Source organism: Diceros bicornis, chromosome 12 (genome assembly GCF_020826845.1).
Source record: "Diceros bicornis minor isolate mBicDic1 chromosome 12, mDicBic1.mat.cur, whole genome shotgun sequence".
Classification (NCBI taxonomy): Eukaryota; Metazoa; Chordata; class Mammalia; order Perissodactyla; family Rhinocerotidae; genus Diceros; species Diceros bicornis.
In genome coordinates, this window is record NC_080751.1 from 19,330,053 (window position 1) to 19,348,937 (window position 18,885).

Here is an 18,885-nt window from a genome sequence, read left to right on the forward strand (position 1 = left end):
GCTGCCTGCTACTACCTCACCAGTGCTGGGCCAGCAGGACATTATGTCCTAAATGATAATAATAACAATCATAATGATCATACTAATATAATAATGCCCAAGCTTATCAAGTGCTTACTATGCACCAGGCACTACTGTAAGTGATTTGCATGTATTATCTCATTAAACTTGGAACAACTTTATAAGATCAGTACTGTTATTATTCCTATTTTCCACAAAAGGAAATTGAGACTCTGAAAGATAAAGTAATTTTTCCCAAGTTCATGCAATGAGAGAGAGGTGGATCTGGGGCTTAAAACAAAGCATTCTGGGGCCAGCCCCATGGCTTAGTGGTTAAGTGCGTGTGCTCCGCTACTGGCGTCCCGGGGTTCGGATCCCGGGCGCGCACCGACGCACCGCTTCTCTGGCCATGCTGAGACCGCGTCCCACATACAGCAACTAGAAGGATGTGCAGCTATGACATACAACTATCTACTGGGGCTTTGGGGGAAAAAAAGGAGGAGGATTGGCAATAGATGTTAGCTCAGAGCCGGTCTTCTTCAGCAAAAAGAGGAGGATTAGCATGGATGTTAGCTCAGGGCTGATCTTCCTCACGAAAAAAAAAAAAAGCGTTCTGATTCTAGACCTTGGGTTCTTAACTACTGTATCATACTGCCTCCTTTATATAGGGTTTAGCTCTGGGAAGGATGAACTTGAAATGTGGGAAATGTAGGTCTCCAAGAGGCAATTGGTATATGAGTCTGGGCTAGAGACATAATTTGGGAGTTCTCAGCATACGGATTTGGGTAAAGTTGTTCACAGAAAGAGTTAGCAGTGAGAAGTGAAGTGAGCCAAATCTAGAACCAACACTGACATTTAAAAGCCTGGCTCAGGTCATGAGATGAGAGGAGAACCGGAAGCCTGTGGAGAAGAGAATTTCAAGAAGAGATAAGTCTGAATTAAACTAAGCCCCTTTATCTATCAGAATAAGCACTGCAAGGAGCTCACTGGATCTTTCCTTTAGGGTACCACTTAGCGACTTTGGTGAGAGCAAACAGGTGGAGAGTGAGGACAAAGGCCAGATGGCAGTGGGTTAAGGAATGGATGAGATGTAAGGATATGGAGACAGCAAGTCTTTAAAGATATTTGAGTGAGAAACCAGTCAAGAAATAGGTTAGTATCTATAGGAAGACATGGTCAGGAGATTCATTGTTTGCTTGTGTTTTTCAGATGAGGGGCAGGAGAGATTAGTTTACGTCTATTGTCAGTAGAAATGGAGCCAGGGGAAAGGTAGAGAAAAATACAAGAGAGAGACAAAGACCCAGAGGAGATTGGAGACAACAGGATGAAATGGACTGAAATGGAGGGGTTGTTCTTAAACACGGGGGATATTTGAATCTCAGAGGTGGATGGGAAGAACGTGCATGCATCTTTTAGGAGTAGGATTGGAACTTGAGGTAATCACTTGTCTGCTATTCTCCGCGTTCTTGGGGAAGTAGAAGGTGACGTTCATTGCTGAGAGTAAACGGGTGTAGTAAATGAGGCGCAGGTTGGGGGCTCAAAGAAAATGGTGAAAAGTTAGAATCATTATTAGGAAAATGGGAAGGAGTCAGAACAAAGAAAAATACATGGACTTGAAATTTCAAGGATCCCACTGAAATTATAAATGATATATTGGTACTGGCATCAGCCACTGTTATCAAATGAGTTTCCCCCCTGAAGTAACAGCTGCCTAGACTATTTATTAAAGTGAGTAAACAAAAATCATTCACTGATTCAAATACTGATTGAGCATGTGCTATGTGTCAGGCACTGTTACAGGCACTGGGGCTGCAGGTATAAAATACAGTCCCTGCCTCTTGGAGTTTGCATGACAGTAACCTCTTGGTGCCCCACTATGAGGGGGTTTGTAGCCAAGGAGGACCAGAGGAAAGTGCCTCATGGTCTGGATTAAGACATGTCAACTTCTCTGGTCTTCAGTTTCTTCATCTATAAAATGTGAGGAGTAGATTAAGTGGTCTCTTAGGTAGCCCCAGCCCTACCTCTAACTTTCTTTGATTTCAAGATGGTGAAGAGTCTGCAGTTCCTGAAGGAACTGGGAAAGAGAAGTGCTGAATGCCCACTCTAAGCCAGGTTTGGGCTAGTTGGTTGGCACATGTTTTCTCTTACAATCCTCATGCGCAAACTAGCGTTCAGCCAAGGTGAGTAAACTGCTATTGTTGCACAATGGAGCTTGGATTCAAATCCACATCTGCCTAACTCTAAAGCCTTTTCCACCAGACTCCTCTGCTTCAGAGGGAACAGAAGATGAGAAGAGCAGCAGAGACATAGCAGATACTGTCAAGTGTCTAGAGGCAGATTTGTTTTATATCTCCAAAGGACCAATGGATAAGAGTGCAGGAAAGGACATTTTGGCTCAATGAAAAAAAGACTTTTCTGGAAACTGGAATTGTCCAACTATTGGACTGTTTGCTTTGAAAGGCAGCAATTTCTCACCAGAGCTATTCAAGTTGAGGGTTAGTGAATGCCTCTTAGGATATGTTAGGAAGTTGTGCCTTTCAATTCTATGTTTCTATGATTCTCTTAAATATTTTGTTTTTAATACCACTCATGTATTTGTTTTTTTCTTTTCCCTCTACTTTTTTCTCCCCTCCCTCCTCTCAGCATCTGTTTTTCCCGTTCTTCTGGGTTTAGATGCTTGCTGCTGCTGCTTCCAATTTTTGGCGTGGCAAACAGGACATCTGCTAACCCTTTCCCTCCAATCAGGCAGGCAGGTAACATGTTGAGACCAGTAACTGAATTTGGAGGGAATACATTTGTCAAAACCCTGGTCTTGCAGGACAATCTGTAGCCTGAGATGAAGAACCTTATTCAAAGAAGAAGTTTATGGTTACTCATATTGGCTGGAAGACTCTACGAGGCGATCCAGCAGGAGTGGAGCTATGACAAAATTTACAGTCATCAGATCAATTGTACCAAAGATCTTGACAACTGGCTTCAAACACACCCATGAAAGCTATCACAATTGTATTATCCCTTAAAGGCTGTACCCAGGGAGGGTAAAATGACCTCCTTTCCTTTACTAATGGGTGTCTACACTTAGTAGAAAGTAAGACCTCCAAGGCCCCTGCAATGTTTATAGTGATGATGTTCAAAACTGCATTGTCCTCCCTTAGAAAGTGGTGTTGAGAGTGCTCAGAGGATTCTACCTGATAGGGCACATAGCTAGGCTGAACAACTGTCACGGTTTGCCCAGAACTGAGGGGAGCTCCCAGGATGTGAGACTTTTAGTGCTAAAACTGCCCAGGTTCTGGGCAAACGAGGATGAGTTGATCCAACATATCACACACGAGTCCAGCTAGAATGAGTCAATTGCCCCAGTGTGATGCACTGTGAAAGAAAATGTTAATGATCCTTCTACAAGAATATATTATTCAACAAGAGAGGGAGAAAGTTAAAATTTTGCTCTTATAACCAAATTGGGTTCCTTCTGAAAACATGAAGCCAAAAGTTACTCTAATATATGGTGAAGATTAAAACAAAGTAAAGTCAAAGTAAAGACTCCAAGGTCTGAGAGTCTACCTTTGTCCAAAAGCATCCCTAAAGTAGTCAGTAATTAGTAGAATAGCAAACATAAGCTGGTTTTACTCATAGCAGAGAAATACATATTGTGTCTCTCACCTGATGAATTTGTGAGCCAGCTGTTCCACAAAGTAATAGATTTCATTCCAGTGGTGCAGCACACTTCCTGATCTAGGAAACAAAAGCAGATGTTGATTTAGCAGGTGTTCATTTGTCTTTACCTTATATTATCTCTGTTCATATTCTATTGCTTTACATTTGACCTATCTGTTAACTGGGCTCATTATCTGAAACTTTTATAACCTTGGAAATTATTTGACAGGGCCTTTAGACTTAATGTTAGAGCTGTTAAAAATTTTGTTAAAGAACTTCCTCCACTCCACCTCCCACTCCTTCCCATGCCCACTCCACACACTTAGACACTAAAAAAAAAAAAAAATCCTCGGCCCAAATAGATTCACAAGTTAGTTTCAAATATTTAAGAAATAGTTATTTTTGTGCTATTTAAATTATTCCTCTGATTAGGGAAGAAAAATTATTCCAATTCATTTAAATGAAATTAGCACAAACTAGATGCCCAAACAAAGATAAACAAATCTCCCTCCTCAAAAAGGAGTCCAATTTCATTCATAAATATAGATGCAAAATCTCTAAAATATCATCAAAACTAATCCAGCAGGAATCCAAAATAGTAATTAATTAATTGGTGAAGTCTATTTCAGAGTGTACTGATAGTTAACATTCTAAGAAATCTAATGTAACTGGTCATACTAATACATAAAAGAAGAAAAACTATACAGCCTTTCAACTATATTGAAAAGGAATCCTCTTACTGAAAAAAGAAGGAGACTGTTTCTCTAGGACATATGGAATCCTAGCATTTTAGAGTTGGAAGGGGCGTCTTGATTTCCCAAGGTTGACTTCTTTTTCACTGATACCGCTTATGAACACTTCAATTCACCTGATAAGTGTTTCCCATAGTGCTAGTGCTCAATCTGTTGCAGTGACTGCCTATTAGGTTTTTCTATTCTAACTCCCTCTTTTCCGTAGCTCTGATGCCTCTTTCCTTTCACTTAAGGACCTGTTTCAGCTCTGCATTTCTGCCTGTCATTCTAATAACCGTTGAGGTTAGAGTTTGCTCCTTCTGCTCTGACATTTTGTACTGCAAACATTTTCCACTGGTTTCAGATGATTTTTATTTTTTATGCACTCATCTACCTTAATTTTAACTTCTAGAGAGTTATTTATTTCTCTAATTTTTCTTTGTTTCAGACTGTTCTATAGATATTTAAGATGAATCTGTGCAAAGTAGATTTTATGCCTTCTTTTTCACAGTGTAATATTCCTAAGAATTCTCATTCTGGTTGAGCGTATTCCTTCTCTATGAGGAGTATTTATTTTTCTCTGCCACATATCCACAAATGATATGTCTGTCTGACCTGAACAAAAGTGATACAATATATTATGGTTATACAGTGAAAGACTCCATGTCATAAGGCTATCTCACTTCCCCAAGTTAATCTATACCTTCAATTCTAGGAAAAATTCTGAAAGGACATTTTGTGAGACTCAAAAACTGACTTTAAAAATGAAATGAAGATTAAAGATGTAAAAGTAATCAAGGCAATTATGAAATAGACGAGTAAATTTGGAAAGCTTGCTCTATCAGATATAATGACTCCATATGCATAATACACGATAAAACAGAAGAGTCAATGGAATAGAATAGAGAACCCAAACCTCAGCCTATGTGAGGTCTTGCTCTGTAGTGAAAGAGGTGATTCAAATTGGGGAGAGGGAATAAACTCTTCAATAAATGATGCTGTGACAATGGATTCCTAATTGGAAAAAACCAATTACATGACTATCTCATACCAAACGTAACCCTAGAAGTATTTTTCCCTAGATGTATGTTTTCCCTAGTGGGAAAAACAAAACTTGAAATTCATTGGGCAAATTATAGAAGGAGATTTTTATGTTGTCAGGTTAGTGAAGTGTTTCTTCAACCAGATACAGAAAGTAGGAATTGCTTTTTAAGACACACTGCCTGAAGTGCCTAAAATTCTGAATGACAAAAATATACCATAAACAAGTTTAAAGACAAGAAAAGAGTGAGAAAAGATGTCTGCAACAAATATAAAAGGCAAAAAGATTAGTGTCTAGGATATGTAAATAACTGGTACAAGTAAATATCAAAAAGTCAAAAAGTTGAAAAATAGACAAAAGATTAGAACAGGCAATTCCCTGAAGGATGATAAATTAGCATTTGAAAAAACATTCAACTCTTCCAGTGAATACAGAAGTGCCTATTTAACAATTGTGTGGGGAGCAGGGAGCAGTTTCATGTGGCAGCAGCATGGAGCCCCGGGCAGACGGTGAGGACCCGGAGAGCTGGAGAAAGGGATCAGGATGAGGAGGGGGTGGGAGCCCCTCATGTCAAAAATAAACCTTTTCCAATAAACTTTTTCTGTTCCAGTCTCTCAGCCTTTCTACGCATTCCATCTGCTTGGGACACTCAATGTCTACACTGACAAACTCCTACTCGTTCTTCAAGACTCAACTCAGTCCCTGCCTGTTGCCTTTGATCAACACAGATGGGGCTCATTGTCCCTGCCTCACGCTCTCAGGGCACTGTGTATATCTCTCAGTCATCTCTGATATTGGATTGCAATCATTTTTTTTTCAAGCTCTCCTTGTGAGAGTCTTAACGATATTTGCCCCTCCAGCACCTACCTGTTTGCTGAATGGAAGAAGAGCATGGAAATGAGAAGGCTCTATTGCTCAAGGAAGCCTCCTGATCTTTTGCCAGTTGGACATCACTTCTTTCGCCCTCATTTGGATAAACACCCTGGGTTTGGAACGCAGATGGCTCCAGCCAATTCTTGTGACCCTATGTGAACCTAAGGAGCCTTCCCGGATGGGTCAATGATTCTAGAGCACAGCTCCTTGGGATTGGGCCTACCTAATCATCAACAATAGATCTCTGAGCTCAGTGGTAGCTGGGAGTCTCCCAAGAGCTCACCAGAACTGCATATCCTAGCTCTGGGCTTTTAAAGCTTCGGAAATCCCCTTTTACTAGAATCCCAGCCATCCTCCTGGACAGGATTCGGTTGTATACTTCAAATCTCAAAGACTGGTCCTGGCTGCTCTCCTTCAGCCAGGGGGTAGATGCTCTGGTCCTGGGGGTCCTGGTGAGGGTCTAGCAGATATGGTCCAATGCTGCATAGGTGCCTCAGAAGACATGACATAAGCCATAGTCCAATCCAGAATCCTACAACTCCTTTCCACTGGAATCACGAGGTCTCCTTGAACACTGGTCATCTGTGCCCACTTCTGAAATGCAATGCTGTGTTTTGGTCCATATGACCACAACAAATACTACCTGAAATTTTGGTCACTGAGGGGTAGTGTAAGATGCCTAATGATTAGAGAGGAATCCCCACACCTCTCCTATCCCCTCAGTAACAAGTCCAGCAGTAAACAAGTCCTGCAGTGAGAGAATTAAACTGGGGAGGGAGGCCAAGTGTTGGTGAAAGAGGGACTTGAACTAGAATTGGGAGACTATTCTTGGCTCTCTGCTTAAGGAGCAGTAGCTTGGAGTAAATCCTTTTTGGGTTACTATTTCTTTGTTATCAAGGATTGGCCCTACTTTACAGCCACATATCAATTTGCATTCCTTTACTTATTAAACAGGGTCACCCAATGATAATTCACGCTTTTTTTTGTCTTAAAACATTTCATTTTCACTATTCTTCTATCTGACCGACATGTAAAATTTATACGATTTTGGTATTCATCTGATTTGTTGATGCTAGAAATAAGGAATGATCCAAGGAATATCCTTGGGTGTTGAGAAGAGTCTAGATCTAGCTGGAAAACTTTCTTGCTGATGGGTAAGCACTGTATTTTCTCAAGAAGAAAATAAAATGAGATCCCTAAGATAAAAGTGGAGGAGGTATTGATAGGCTTGCTTCTCCCGTCTCATCTCTGCTAATAATTGCCCTGTCATTTTTGAGGTTTGTTGTTTCATATATCACACGATGATTCTTTTTTTGTGTGTGTGAGGAAGATCAGCCCTGAGCTAACATCCATGCTAATCCTCCTCTTTTTGCTGAGGAAGACCAGCTCTGAGCTAACATCTATTGCCAATCCTCCTCCTTTTTTCCCCTAAAGCCCCAGCAGATAGTTGTATGTCACAGTTGTACATCCTTCTAGTTGCTGTATGTGGGACATGGCCTCAGCATGGCCGGAGAAGCGGTGCGTCGGTGCGCGCCCGGGATCCGAATCCGGGCCGCCAGTAGCGGAGCGTGCACTTAACCGCTAAGCCACCGGGCCGGCCCCTCACACAATGATTCTTTATACAATTATATAAGCCTTGACCAAAATATATCCTTTTTGGGACACACTTGAGATGTACATAGCCTGTTCCCTCAAGCATCCGGGTGAACACAACCTTCTGGGATTCTAAGAGCCAAACTGGCTTTGTCTTCTCTGGGTTGTTACCATGGGATCCCAAAGGGCCTCAGCTACCAAAGGGGCAGAGGAATGTAGGGTTATCTAGATCTGCACCTTGGAATCCTTCCAGTTCTTATTACTGAGACTTCTTAACACACACATGCATGCTCTGTCCTACCCCAACATCAAATCACCCCTTGGAAAAGGAGAGAACCCCATGTCAGCTACTTACGGTTTTAGCATGGAGGTAAGTTTCTTGGGGGTGCTATTCATATCTCTTTAACCCAAATTCTCAGGAGCAACAGGCTTGCCTGCCTGGTGCTAGTCCTTTCCCCTGCCTCACTACCACCCATTGGCCACAGCTGGATGTCCTAACCCTGAACTCTAAATACCTCATCCATCGGGCCTCTGGAAACCAGCCCCTGGGACCTCAACCAGACTCCTACCCTTCTCTTGTAGGGATAGCTATGCTGGGTCTTTGACTCAGTTTGGACTTTCTGTCAAAACATGCATGTCTCACCTGCACTTTGCCTTGTAAACTGATTTTCTGGTTGTGAATCTGCCCTAGTAGCTACACTCAGAATAATCGACCTAGGATGGTGTGTCCATGTTCAGATCCTTGGCTTTCTCTCAACCTGGAGGACCTAAGTGGACTCCTGGTCACAAGCAAGAGAAATAGGGTGTCGATTAGGGAAGAGGCAGATGGTGGATCCAATTCCAGTTTCTCTCCATCCTACAATACATGAAATATCTCATTTATCATGCCAACCTGTTTAAGACTTAACGATGGAGTCCTGATGTTCTCTTCAGGCAGTAATAGTTTACCCAGCCATTGTTACCAAAGCTCTAAGGCAGAAATAAAAACTCCCTCTTAGCCCCAATATGAGTAGTATTGGGAAATGTTCCATTGGACTCTGTTGTGGATTGTATTTTTGGAGTTGCTTTTAATACACAATTGCTGGGCAAACTATAATCATAGAGAGTTGAAATGCTCATGTTCTAAAAATCAGTGCATGTGAAAGGTACTTGATAGTTGACTCAATTAAATCCCTACTCAAATACAATTCTAGCCGCTGAAAATTTCCATGGGCCAGCTGGGTATCAGGACAGCGTGGAAGATTCAGGCCCTCCTTGGGATTTTATGCCTTAGTTCCCGCAAGTATAAATCTCAGTAAAATTTCGAATTCAAGTAGCCTCCCAGGAATTCTGCTTGAACACAGTCCTACAGAGTTCTGTGCTTGAAGATTCATTCAAAATACCTGGGTCCACTCAAAATCAGAGTCAATGCTTCCTCACACCACCTTCTGAGTTGGCCTTGAGAATGGCTCCTCAGACCACAGCGGGGCAAAGCCAACAGTCCTCACTACTAGTCCCCAAGAAGGTAACTGCTGGGGGCAGCTCCAGAGTTTCTTACTTATTTTTGTTATTCTATGGCCTCTCCAGTGTTTGGAACATGGTAAGGTCAAGAAATTTTTGTGACATTGCATTCACTGTGTGTTCCCAGTGAGGGATTTTGCACGGAATCTGGCATTGCCCTCAGAATACTGTTCCATTACTTCCAAGGGTCTAATATACAAAGAGTAGGAGCAAAATAAGAACTGTGAGTCTCATTCTGATTTGTTTTCTGAACTACATTCTTTTGTGTTTATGTGAGTTTCCAAATCTCCCTGTGGTTAAGCTCCTTAGAAAACACAGGCTCTTTCCATTAGCCACACATACAATCAGAGTCAGAAAGAATCAAGTGGGCCAAATTGAGTTTAAATTGTCCCCCCTTCTTTTGCACATGGATTAGAATAAAATGAAAGGGAAAAAAGAGAGCTCGCAGTTGGAACCATCAGCCAAGAGTCTTAATCCTAGAAGAGCAGAGTCGCTCTAAGGCTGGAAATTATAAAACTGTCACTCCTTGCTTTTCTTTAGCCCCACCCAGCTGAAGTCACTGATGTCCTCAGTGACCCACCCAGGTCCCCAGCTAATCCTGGAAGGGTACAGCCTCAGGCGCCACCAAGTGAGATTAGCAATTAGTAAAAGGCCCCGTGTTCATTGGCCCCCTTTCCCTGCCCCCCAACTTCTTCCTTGGCCTTCCTCTCCTTCTTCCTAGCCTTCCACACTGCACCCTAGCTGGCTGGAACCCTAACCCAGCCCAGGCCTTCAGCCCTGGTCCTCCTATGACTGACTTGGGTCATGGCCAAGCCTCCCTCCTGCACAAAAAGCTTGACCTCAACCCTTGCCTCCACTCCAACTTCTTCAGACACCAGTGTAGACCGAAACCAAGTCACTGAGCACTGTACTTTGAGTATGGGGCTATCCACCCCCCTCCTGTCTGTGTTATGAAGGCCCCAGTCCAGGATGCCCAGCCCCACCCTACTGACTTGTGAGGAATTTCTCCTTTAGTCAATCTAACTGATGGCTATGAAAACAATGACTTTTAAGCTGTAGAATGCAACTTATTAGCGCTTTGGGAAATCAGTTTGGTGGGATGTTGCCAACATTTTAAAAAAATGAAATAGAATAGAAATATCAAGATGTATTGCATACTGTAACAGAAATGCTATGTGAAACTTTTGGTCAATTACATGTAAGTGTTATATATATATACTGTGTCAAGATGTAAATTGTATTTTTTCTTGTGGATCATGATCAAAAAGATATTATAGCAAAATATTACAGCAAAATATCTCCACTAATTCACCTTTTCCAACACATACACACACGTGTGCATGCACATGCACACACATGCACACACATACCAAGGAAAACCTAAAAACATTTTCTGATACCAACTCTTGGTACTTTTGGTGCAAATTCAAAACAAAATTGTTGTTAAGAAAACAATCATTTAGCTGCCCGGGAGGTATTTCCCATAATTGAAATGCACACCAAGACGTGATAAGTGAGATCCGTGGGTCACCAGCCAAAGCCACTAATGTGATCTGTGGATGCTTGCCAGGTGACCGTGATCAGACAGGGATGGTACTGTGGCTGCCATGGAAGTCAGAGGACTCCTTCATGTGCATGCCTCAAGGAGACAATAAACCCCCCTCAAACACACAGACATATGAGCGAGAACTGTGTGCGGGGGGGGGGGGGGGGGGGGGGGGGCAAACTTAAAAGACTTCAATTTACTGAGTGTTTAAATTCTTGCACTAGGCTGATTTCCAGTTTGGAAGAAAGTTGCCTCCTTACACTCTCAACACACCTGCACCAGCAGGAGTGTCTTTTGAGGAGAAGCAAAGCAGCTTTAAATTATCTTCTACATATCTGAGTATAGTGAGAATATTTTTTTTTCCTACTCTGGGACACATATGTTTGTGATTACTGTCATTTCTGTATACTGGCTTTAAAAGAATTCCTAAGAGTAGACTCTCTGGGTTTATACAAAATTTTAAGACTTTTGATACCTATGACCAAATTGCCTCCCCTCCCCGGAAATGTGGGACAATTGACTCTTGAGGTCGTTCAGACCAGCTATTATGAGTACCGACGTGGTGGCTTATGGGAGTTTAAACTCCTATTCTACTTACTAGGGTGACATGTGAATAAGATGTTTCACTTTCTTACACTTCAGCTTCCTCCTTTATGCAATGGGGATAATAGTATTTATCTCCTAAGGATTGTTTTGAGGATTAAACCCAACATTTGTAAGATGTGAAGGGTCCTGCTTGGAACGTAGAGACCATGCAGGACATGGTGGCCACTGTACTCACTTCCCACTGTCATGATTGTTCAACTCCCAGGAGCAAGGTGGGAAGTGTTCCTTTTCTTGCCCTTCACCCACACTTGGGATTAGCCCTTTCTAAAATATCGGTAAGTTTTATAGATGAAAATGGATTTTCATTATTGTTTTTATTTGGATATATTTAATTATAAGCCATAGATTTTTTTTCATATTTATCGTCCATGTGATTTTGTTTTAAAAACATTGAGTATCAATTAGGTTCAGCCACATAATTTGTAGAACCCAGTGCAAAATGAAAACACAGGGCCTCTTGTTCAAAAATCATTAGGAACTTCAAGATGGCGACAGCAGAGAATTAAACTACGTGGGGGTCCCTGGGCGACTGCACGGGTCCCACGCCCACGAAGCTGACCCTGGTATCCTCTTTGCCCATTTTCTATTGGAGTGCAAATGTTTTCTTAGTCAAGGGAGCAGCAATCTTTTTGTAGAGGGCCAGACAGTAAATATTTTAGGCTCTGAAGGCTGTATGGTCTCCGCGGCAACTAGGCACTCAACTCTGCTGCTGCAGCACAAAAGCAGCCATTGAGAGAACATGAACAAAATGAGTGAGGTGGTGCTGCAACACCATTTTATTTACAAAAACAGGCTGCAGGACATAGTTTGCCAAGCTGTGTCCTAGCCAGTGACTTTCTTTCCGTCTTCCTCATGACAAGATAATTTAAAAATCTATATATATTTTTTCCTGGTAGTTAAGGTTTTAGTGTACTTTCACTATTCATTTCCTGTTTATCACTGAGAATGTAGACTGGAAAAATTGTGCCTTGGGATACATATGGAGGCATTCTTTGTGACTTAATAAATATTTCATGGACATTTGAAAGGAAAGTTTATTCTCTGTGGGGTATAGGGTTTAAAATATATTTATTAAATCAACCTCATTATTATTCATATGCTCTATATCCTCCGAATGCTTAAGTATTCAGAGAGATGTCTTTTCAGATTCTGCTGAGAAAATAATTTGATTTTTCATCTTTAGTGGTCAAAATAAATATGAGCTACCTTAATACATTTCCTAAATATTAAAGCACCCTTGCATTCCTAGCAAAAATTTTACTTACTCTTGGTATATTATTCTTTTACTATACTGTTAGTTTTGTTTTAATAATATTTGATTTTGGATTTAAAGTTTTTATTCAAATTTGGTTGGAACTTTTGCATATGAATATGCTATCTTTGGTAGATATTGATATCAGATACATGCTAGCATCCTAAAATAAATTGAGAAACTCTCCATCTTTTTCTATTTTCTGTAAGAAGTAACTAATATTGAAATGTTCTGTTCCTTGAAGATGTGATAGAACTTTCTATGAACCAACTGGTCCAAAACCAAAGGACACCCTGATAAGGGTGAATTAGTCCCCCTCAAATGTCCAGATCCTATTGGGGGAGGGCAAAATCTGAAAGATTGAGCATTTCACCTGAAGAGATTTTTAAAAATCACCACATTGGACTGTTATTATCACTTTGGTTCAAAATGTAGGGATTTCCATCCCTTCTAACTACCCAGTGGACTTGGGAGGAAGAAAAGAGGAGTCTGGTACTAGAAATACACTACTTTTTTTTTTTTTGCTTATGTAAATGTAGTATGAGTAATTTTTTCTATCTTGTATAAAAATTTTACATTTTTCATTTTCTCTTTTGAGAATCCATTCTTTAAGTTTTGTATTTTGCTGTATAACCTCATTGATAACATTATTATGACTTAACTTGTCTGAGGCCATTACATCAGTTCCTTTTATACCATGTCTTTTTCTTATATTTTATTTCCAATACATTTTCCATTTTGATGTCAATATTTTCAAGTGATTTTTTTCAATGAGTATGTGGATAGTATACATTTTTAATTTTTGTTATGTCTGAGGAAGCCTGGTTAAGGAATTTAAATATCACATTTCACTTGACTCTATAATTATTGTGAGTTTTTTGAGCATATAATGTTGTAGACCAAAAAAAAAAAAAATCTAAAGCCGATCTGAGTTTCTCTTTTTTTTGGGGGGGGGAAGCCTTTTTTTCCTCCTTTTTGGAAGAATGTAGACATGTCTGTTTAATCTTATATTTTTAAGAATATATCCAAGATTGTGTAAGTAGTGGATCCTTTAAAAAATTAATTAGCCTAAGTATTTGGTAAGTCCTCTAGATCTGAAGACCCTAATCTTTCTGCAGCTAAGAAAAATAATATTTTATTATTGTATCTTTTGTAAATGTTCTGTTCTCTCTTCCTAGGATTTTTATTGTATTTATATATTGGATATCCTGTTCCTAGTCATTGTATTACCTTATCTCTTATCTCATAATTTTAATCTCTATATTCTTTCTGCTTGAGCTCTGGGAAAAGTTTCTCAGACTGTCTTCTGATGAACTGAATTTACTTTATGCAATATTCAGTGTGGTGGTCATTGCTTCCAATGGATCTGAATATTCAGAAATAGCATATTTTCTCCCCAAAAGCCTATTTTCAGCTTGTTGCTTGCTTATGGCAGACTGTTCTTGTTTGTTGATGCAACACAGTGTCAGAATTTACTGAAAACACTAATTAGAAATATATTTGCTTAAATGGCTTCAATGGTCATTGCCACTTCTTTTATATAATAACCATTAAATTTCAGAGGTTTTTTTTTTTAAAACCTTGATTTATTTTTTAGGTAATTTCTTGAAGAAAATTGTCCCTACATCCCTTTTTAGAAGAATTCATATCTATTTGAAAATGTCTCTATTTTCTTCACATGTAAATGACATCTTGGCTAGGTATAATATTTTAGGTCATAAATTTTATCCATCAAAATTTTCCACCATTTAATGTTGCAGAACCTTTGTAGGTAACCTGTTTTTTTTTTCCCACTCATAAAATTCTTCTTTTGTCTTTGAAATTAAAAATTTTCACCAGGATATATCTAAGTATTAGCCTCTTTTAATTAATTAATTAATTAATTTTGGTTGTTACTTGATGAGCCTATTCAATCTGCATTTTCAGGTTTCTCTTAAATCAGAAAAGTTCTCTTGTATTATATCTTTGAATGTTTCTTCTAGACTATTCGTTAGCAACCCAAATTATCTGGTATATTGGATATCTATTTTTGCCATTCATGATTTATCCTCTTCTCTCTCATCACTTTCATCTAACTAATTTTCCAATTAGAATTATGAGAATTTCTCAGACATGCCTTCATCATTTATTTCACTTTCTGCATTGTCAGTTCTGCTCTTTACTGTTTCTCAGGTGACTTTACATTTTTCCATATTATTTTATGTCTCCTTAATTGTTCTAGGTCTCTTTACTTTTCATTTCATATTTTATCTCCAGTTTCACAAATTTCTTAATTTATTTAACTTCATTGAAATCATAAAACATATGGTGCTAAAATAGACTTTTGCTGTTGAAAATTCTTTCCATAAATATGTTCCTCTTTCACCTCAGGAATTTTGTTTAATCACTTATTTTAAGTTGCTAAAATTTTGTAGGCCCTATTTTCATCCTTGAATATGGGAAAGTGTAACTAGGTCTGGTATTTGCTTCCCAAATAGTATTTTTTTTGCATCATCTCACACTTATAAACTTCTCTAAGAACTTAATCTGGGGGAAGAGGGTGGTCTTGAAAGCTAAAGTAAGCTCATGTTATTGTTCCATAAATTAGGGGAGAGTGGAGACTGCAATAGACCCTCATCCTTTCCCACAGAGGAACTTCATCCTTGCAAGGTTTGTGTGTTTGTTTTGGACGTGGTTATACCAATTCCAGCTTGCCATACATAGGGTTTTTTGGCCTCATCTCTACTCCAGGTTCACATTGTGCTGTACCTGACCTCATTCCTGATCCCTACTGCATCCACATAATCAAAGACAGAACTCTGCCATTTTCCTGGAGGCCCAGGATCTATGGGGAGGACTCAGGAATGCTGGACAGAATCACTGTCATGAAGTTGCCTGGTGTCCATGGGCTCTCTCTTTTGTGGTAAAATTTCCCCTCTGACTATCCAGTGCAGCCGTTTGTGCATGATGCTGATGCACAATGGCAGCTGGGCTCCAAGGAGATGATTCTCATCTCTCTTATGTCCCACCCTTTACTTCAAACTCACTTCCAGATTTGGGCTTGTCCTTGGGGCTCCTCAGATTCTTCCTCTACATGTTTTTTTACAACTTGGCAGCAGAGTTGAAAGTAGACCCTGGTTGACCTTGAAACTCAGCCCATCTGCTTTGTTTCTAGTGAAATTACTTACCAGTGTGTTGCATGTTAGTGTTACTGTACTTAGTCTTTGGACCTGATGCAGGCTTCCCCCAGATGCCTCCTTAAGCCTTTCTTTTGGGTGGTGGGTGGGGCAATTATAGATGAGAGTGAGAGAGGCAGTGAGAGAGAAGCTAACTGTCTGTGTTCAGCTTCTTTTACAGAAGTCATAAACAAACTTTCTTTCCTTTCTCATCTCCCACTAAGCCCCTCGGCTCATTAAATTTTAGTTTCTACATTTACAATGCCCTGAAACAGCACTTCCAAAAGTCACCAGTGCCTTTATTTCTGCTAAAGCATATAGCCTTTCTCAGTTCTCATCTTGCTGGAGGTATTTGTAGTATGTATAGATACAACAGACAATATTTATTGATTCAGCAAACAGATTTTTGAATGCCTGGTAGGTCGTTTAGAATCTATAAAGATTAATAATTACAACATGACATTTACTGAGTACTTACCAAGCAACAGGCATTGTGCTGAGCACTTTACACTTATTGCCATGTAATAATAATAGCTAGCACCTAATGAGCACTTCCTATATGCTCATAGGACTCTGTTCTGGGCACAACAACCCTATGTGGTAATACCATCATCTCCTTTGTTACAGATGAGGAAATTGAGTTCGCAAAAAGGTTAAGTAACTTGCTTAATGTCACATAGCTAGTAAGCGGTAGGATTGGGATTTGAACTTGGTGGTCTGGCTCTAGAGACCATGCTCTTAGTCCAAACACTATGCTCATAGAGTCTCCTTTTTGGAGTTTAAACCCGTGCTCTTAACACCTATGCAACACTGCCTCCCCATGGAGGGGTCAGGAAATGTACAATCACAATTCATCGTATTAGGTGCTAAGATAGTGAGAAGCACTACAGAATTTCCACAATTGTTATGGGAACTTGGGTGTGGGGATACTAGGAAAAGCTTAAAACTGGGGCACTTAAATGGAATCAGGAGTGCTGAACTAGTTGCCCATTTTTATGGAATAAAGTGTACGGGTGCTTTACCTGTTTGACCTTCGATTCTCTCTCCTTTTATTGCTTTGATATTGTCTTTTATGACAGTTAATGATGACCATGTAATTTAAAATCCAAACTGAGATACTTTCAAGAGTAAAGTAGAAAGTTATTAATAATTATACTGGGACAACAAGTATAGGCCAGGAATATCCTGGGCCATACATTTATTTATTTATGATTAGATTATGATGTCTAATGGCATCTTGTATTTCCTTTTACCTTATATTGTTTATTATTGTGGCCGGTGTATTGTTATAGTCAGGATACTTCCCTTTGATTTTCTACATAATTTCCATAAACTTGGTATTTGCATTACCTTTTATGTAAGGAATGATGGCAAGATGACTAAGATTCTGATCATAATCCTTTCCCAACAGGGAAAGCCCTGTTCCAGGTGGTTCCTACGGGTACTTATTAACTGAAGCTCTATATGGTTGATCATCAGAGATTGAGAAAAAGAAGACAAGGCCACTGAATGAGACCCCAGGGGACAAACACCAAGGGTTATTCCTCTCCATCTCTTGATAATGGATCACTCCACTGCTTATCATGGGATATGAGTTGTAATGGGGTTGAGGGATTCTGAACAAGGAAGGGATTTTGAATGAGGATATAATGCAGAGAGATGATTGTTCTTAATTTTTTTGTACCACAGGGAGGCCACAACTAGTGATGAGAGGGGAACAAGCACTGGTAATTGTCTCAAAGGCTAAGAGGGCATCATTTATGTAAAGATGGGAGTGGTGATGAAGGGTATTACAGTTAAAGACGAGAGGGTGTGGGTTAGTTCAGGGAACTGCAGAGTACAGTTTTGTTGGAAATGACGAGGGTGTGGGATGAGGTAAGAGAACAAGCTAGGGAAATACCTAGTGGCTTGAGCAATAAGGCTCTTGAATACCTTGCTAAGGAGTTTAAATTTTAGCCTAAAAGAGCTTTGGAAGTGTTTAAAGGTTAGAGGGTTGGGGAAGATGATGTCACGATTAGATTTGTGTTCTAAAAAGATCAATTTGGTATCAGTGTTGAGATAAAGGGTAGGAGGAAGAGAAAAGAAAGGAGGTAAGGAGACCAATTTAGAGAATACTTGAGGGAACTGGACGAGAAACGGCCTGAACTAAGGCAATGACAAGGCAGAGAATGGGGTAGACACAGGAGAGACGTGGGAGTGGATACTGTCAGGCCTTGCAGTACAAGAAAGAGGATTACTCCTGGATCTTTGGCTTCAGTGGCTGGGTTTATGGTGACATTGTTCACCAAGACTAGAAATAGAGGAGATGATTTCAGGGGGAAAACATCTAACTGACCATCCCTCCATTGCAATTCTCTCTCTCCTTGCCTCAGTGGTACAATTCTTTGCTGGCTCTCTTCCGACTGTTCTGGCAACTTCTTCTCAGCTCTGTTTAGTAGAGTTTCTTCTTTGGCCCATATGTTCCTGTCCGCAATTCCTCTAGGTTGGACTCTGGCCACCTTCCTCTTTAAACTCCACCTCCTGACATTTTTTCATCCTGATATTATCTTGATATTATCTCGATATTATTTATTATCCATATCCACATTTCCAACTGCTACCCTTGGGCTAAAAATTCTCAAGTCTTTATTTTTCAGTTCCAGAGAATAAATCCAACTGCCTACTCAACGACTCCACCCAAATGTCCCACATATTCAGACTCAACTCATCGACACTAAACTCCTCTTTCCTTCTGAAACCTACTCCTCGCAACTCTTTCCTCTCCTGTTCACTCACATCCAATTGTTCAAGTCCTGCTGCTCCTCTCAACTTCATTTATTTTTTCTCCCTCATTCCTACTACAAGAATAAGTGACATATATGTATATATAGAAAACACATACATGAGTTTGCCACTTTTGTCCTTGAAAACCTTTATTCTCATAACCTACTGAT

At 40.0% G+C, this 18,885-nt stretch overlaps 1 protein-coding gene across 1 annotated transcript in view; it reads right to left on the reverse strand.

Annotated features, from left to right (window-relative positions):
* Positions 1-18,885, reverse strand: part of ANTXR1 (ANTXR cell adhesion molecule 1) — a 222,129-nt gene that overhangs the window by 193,406 nt on the left and 9,838 nt on the right. Inside the window, exon 2 of the mRNA XM_058551049.1 lies at positions 3,661-3,732. Coding sequence (XP_058407032.1) covers positions 3,661-3,732 — 72 coding nt within the window. The remainder of the gene's footprint in view (positions 1-3,660; positions 3,733-18,885) is intronic.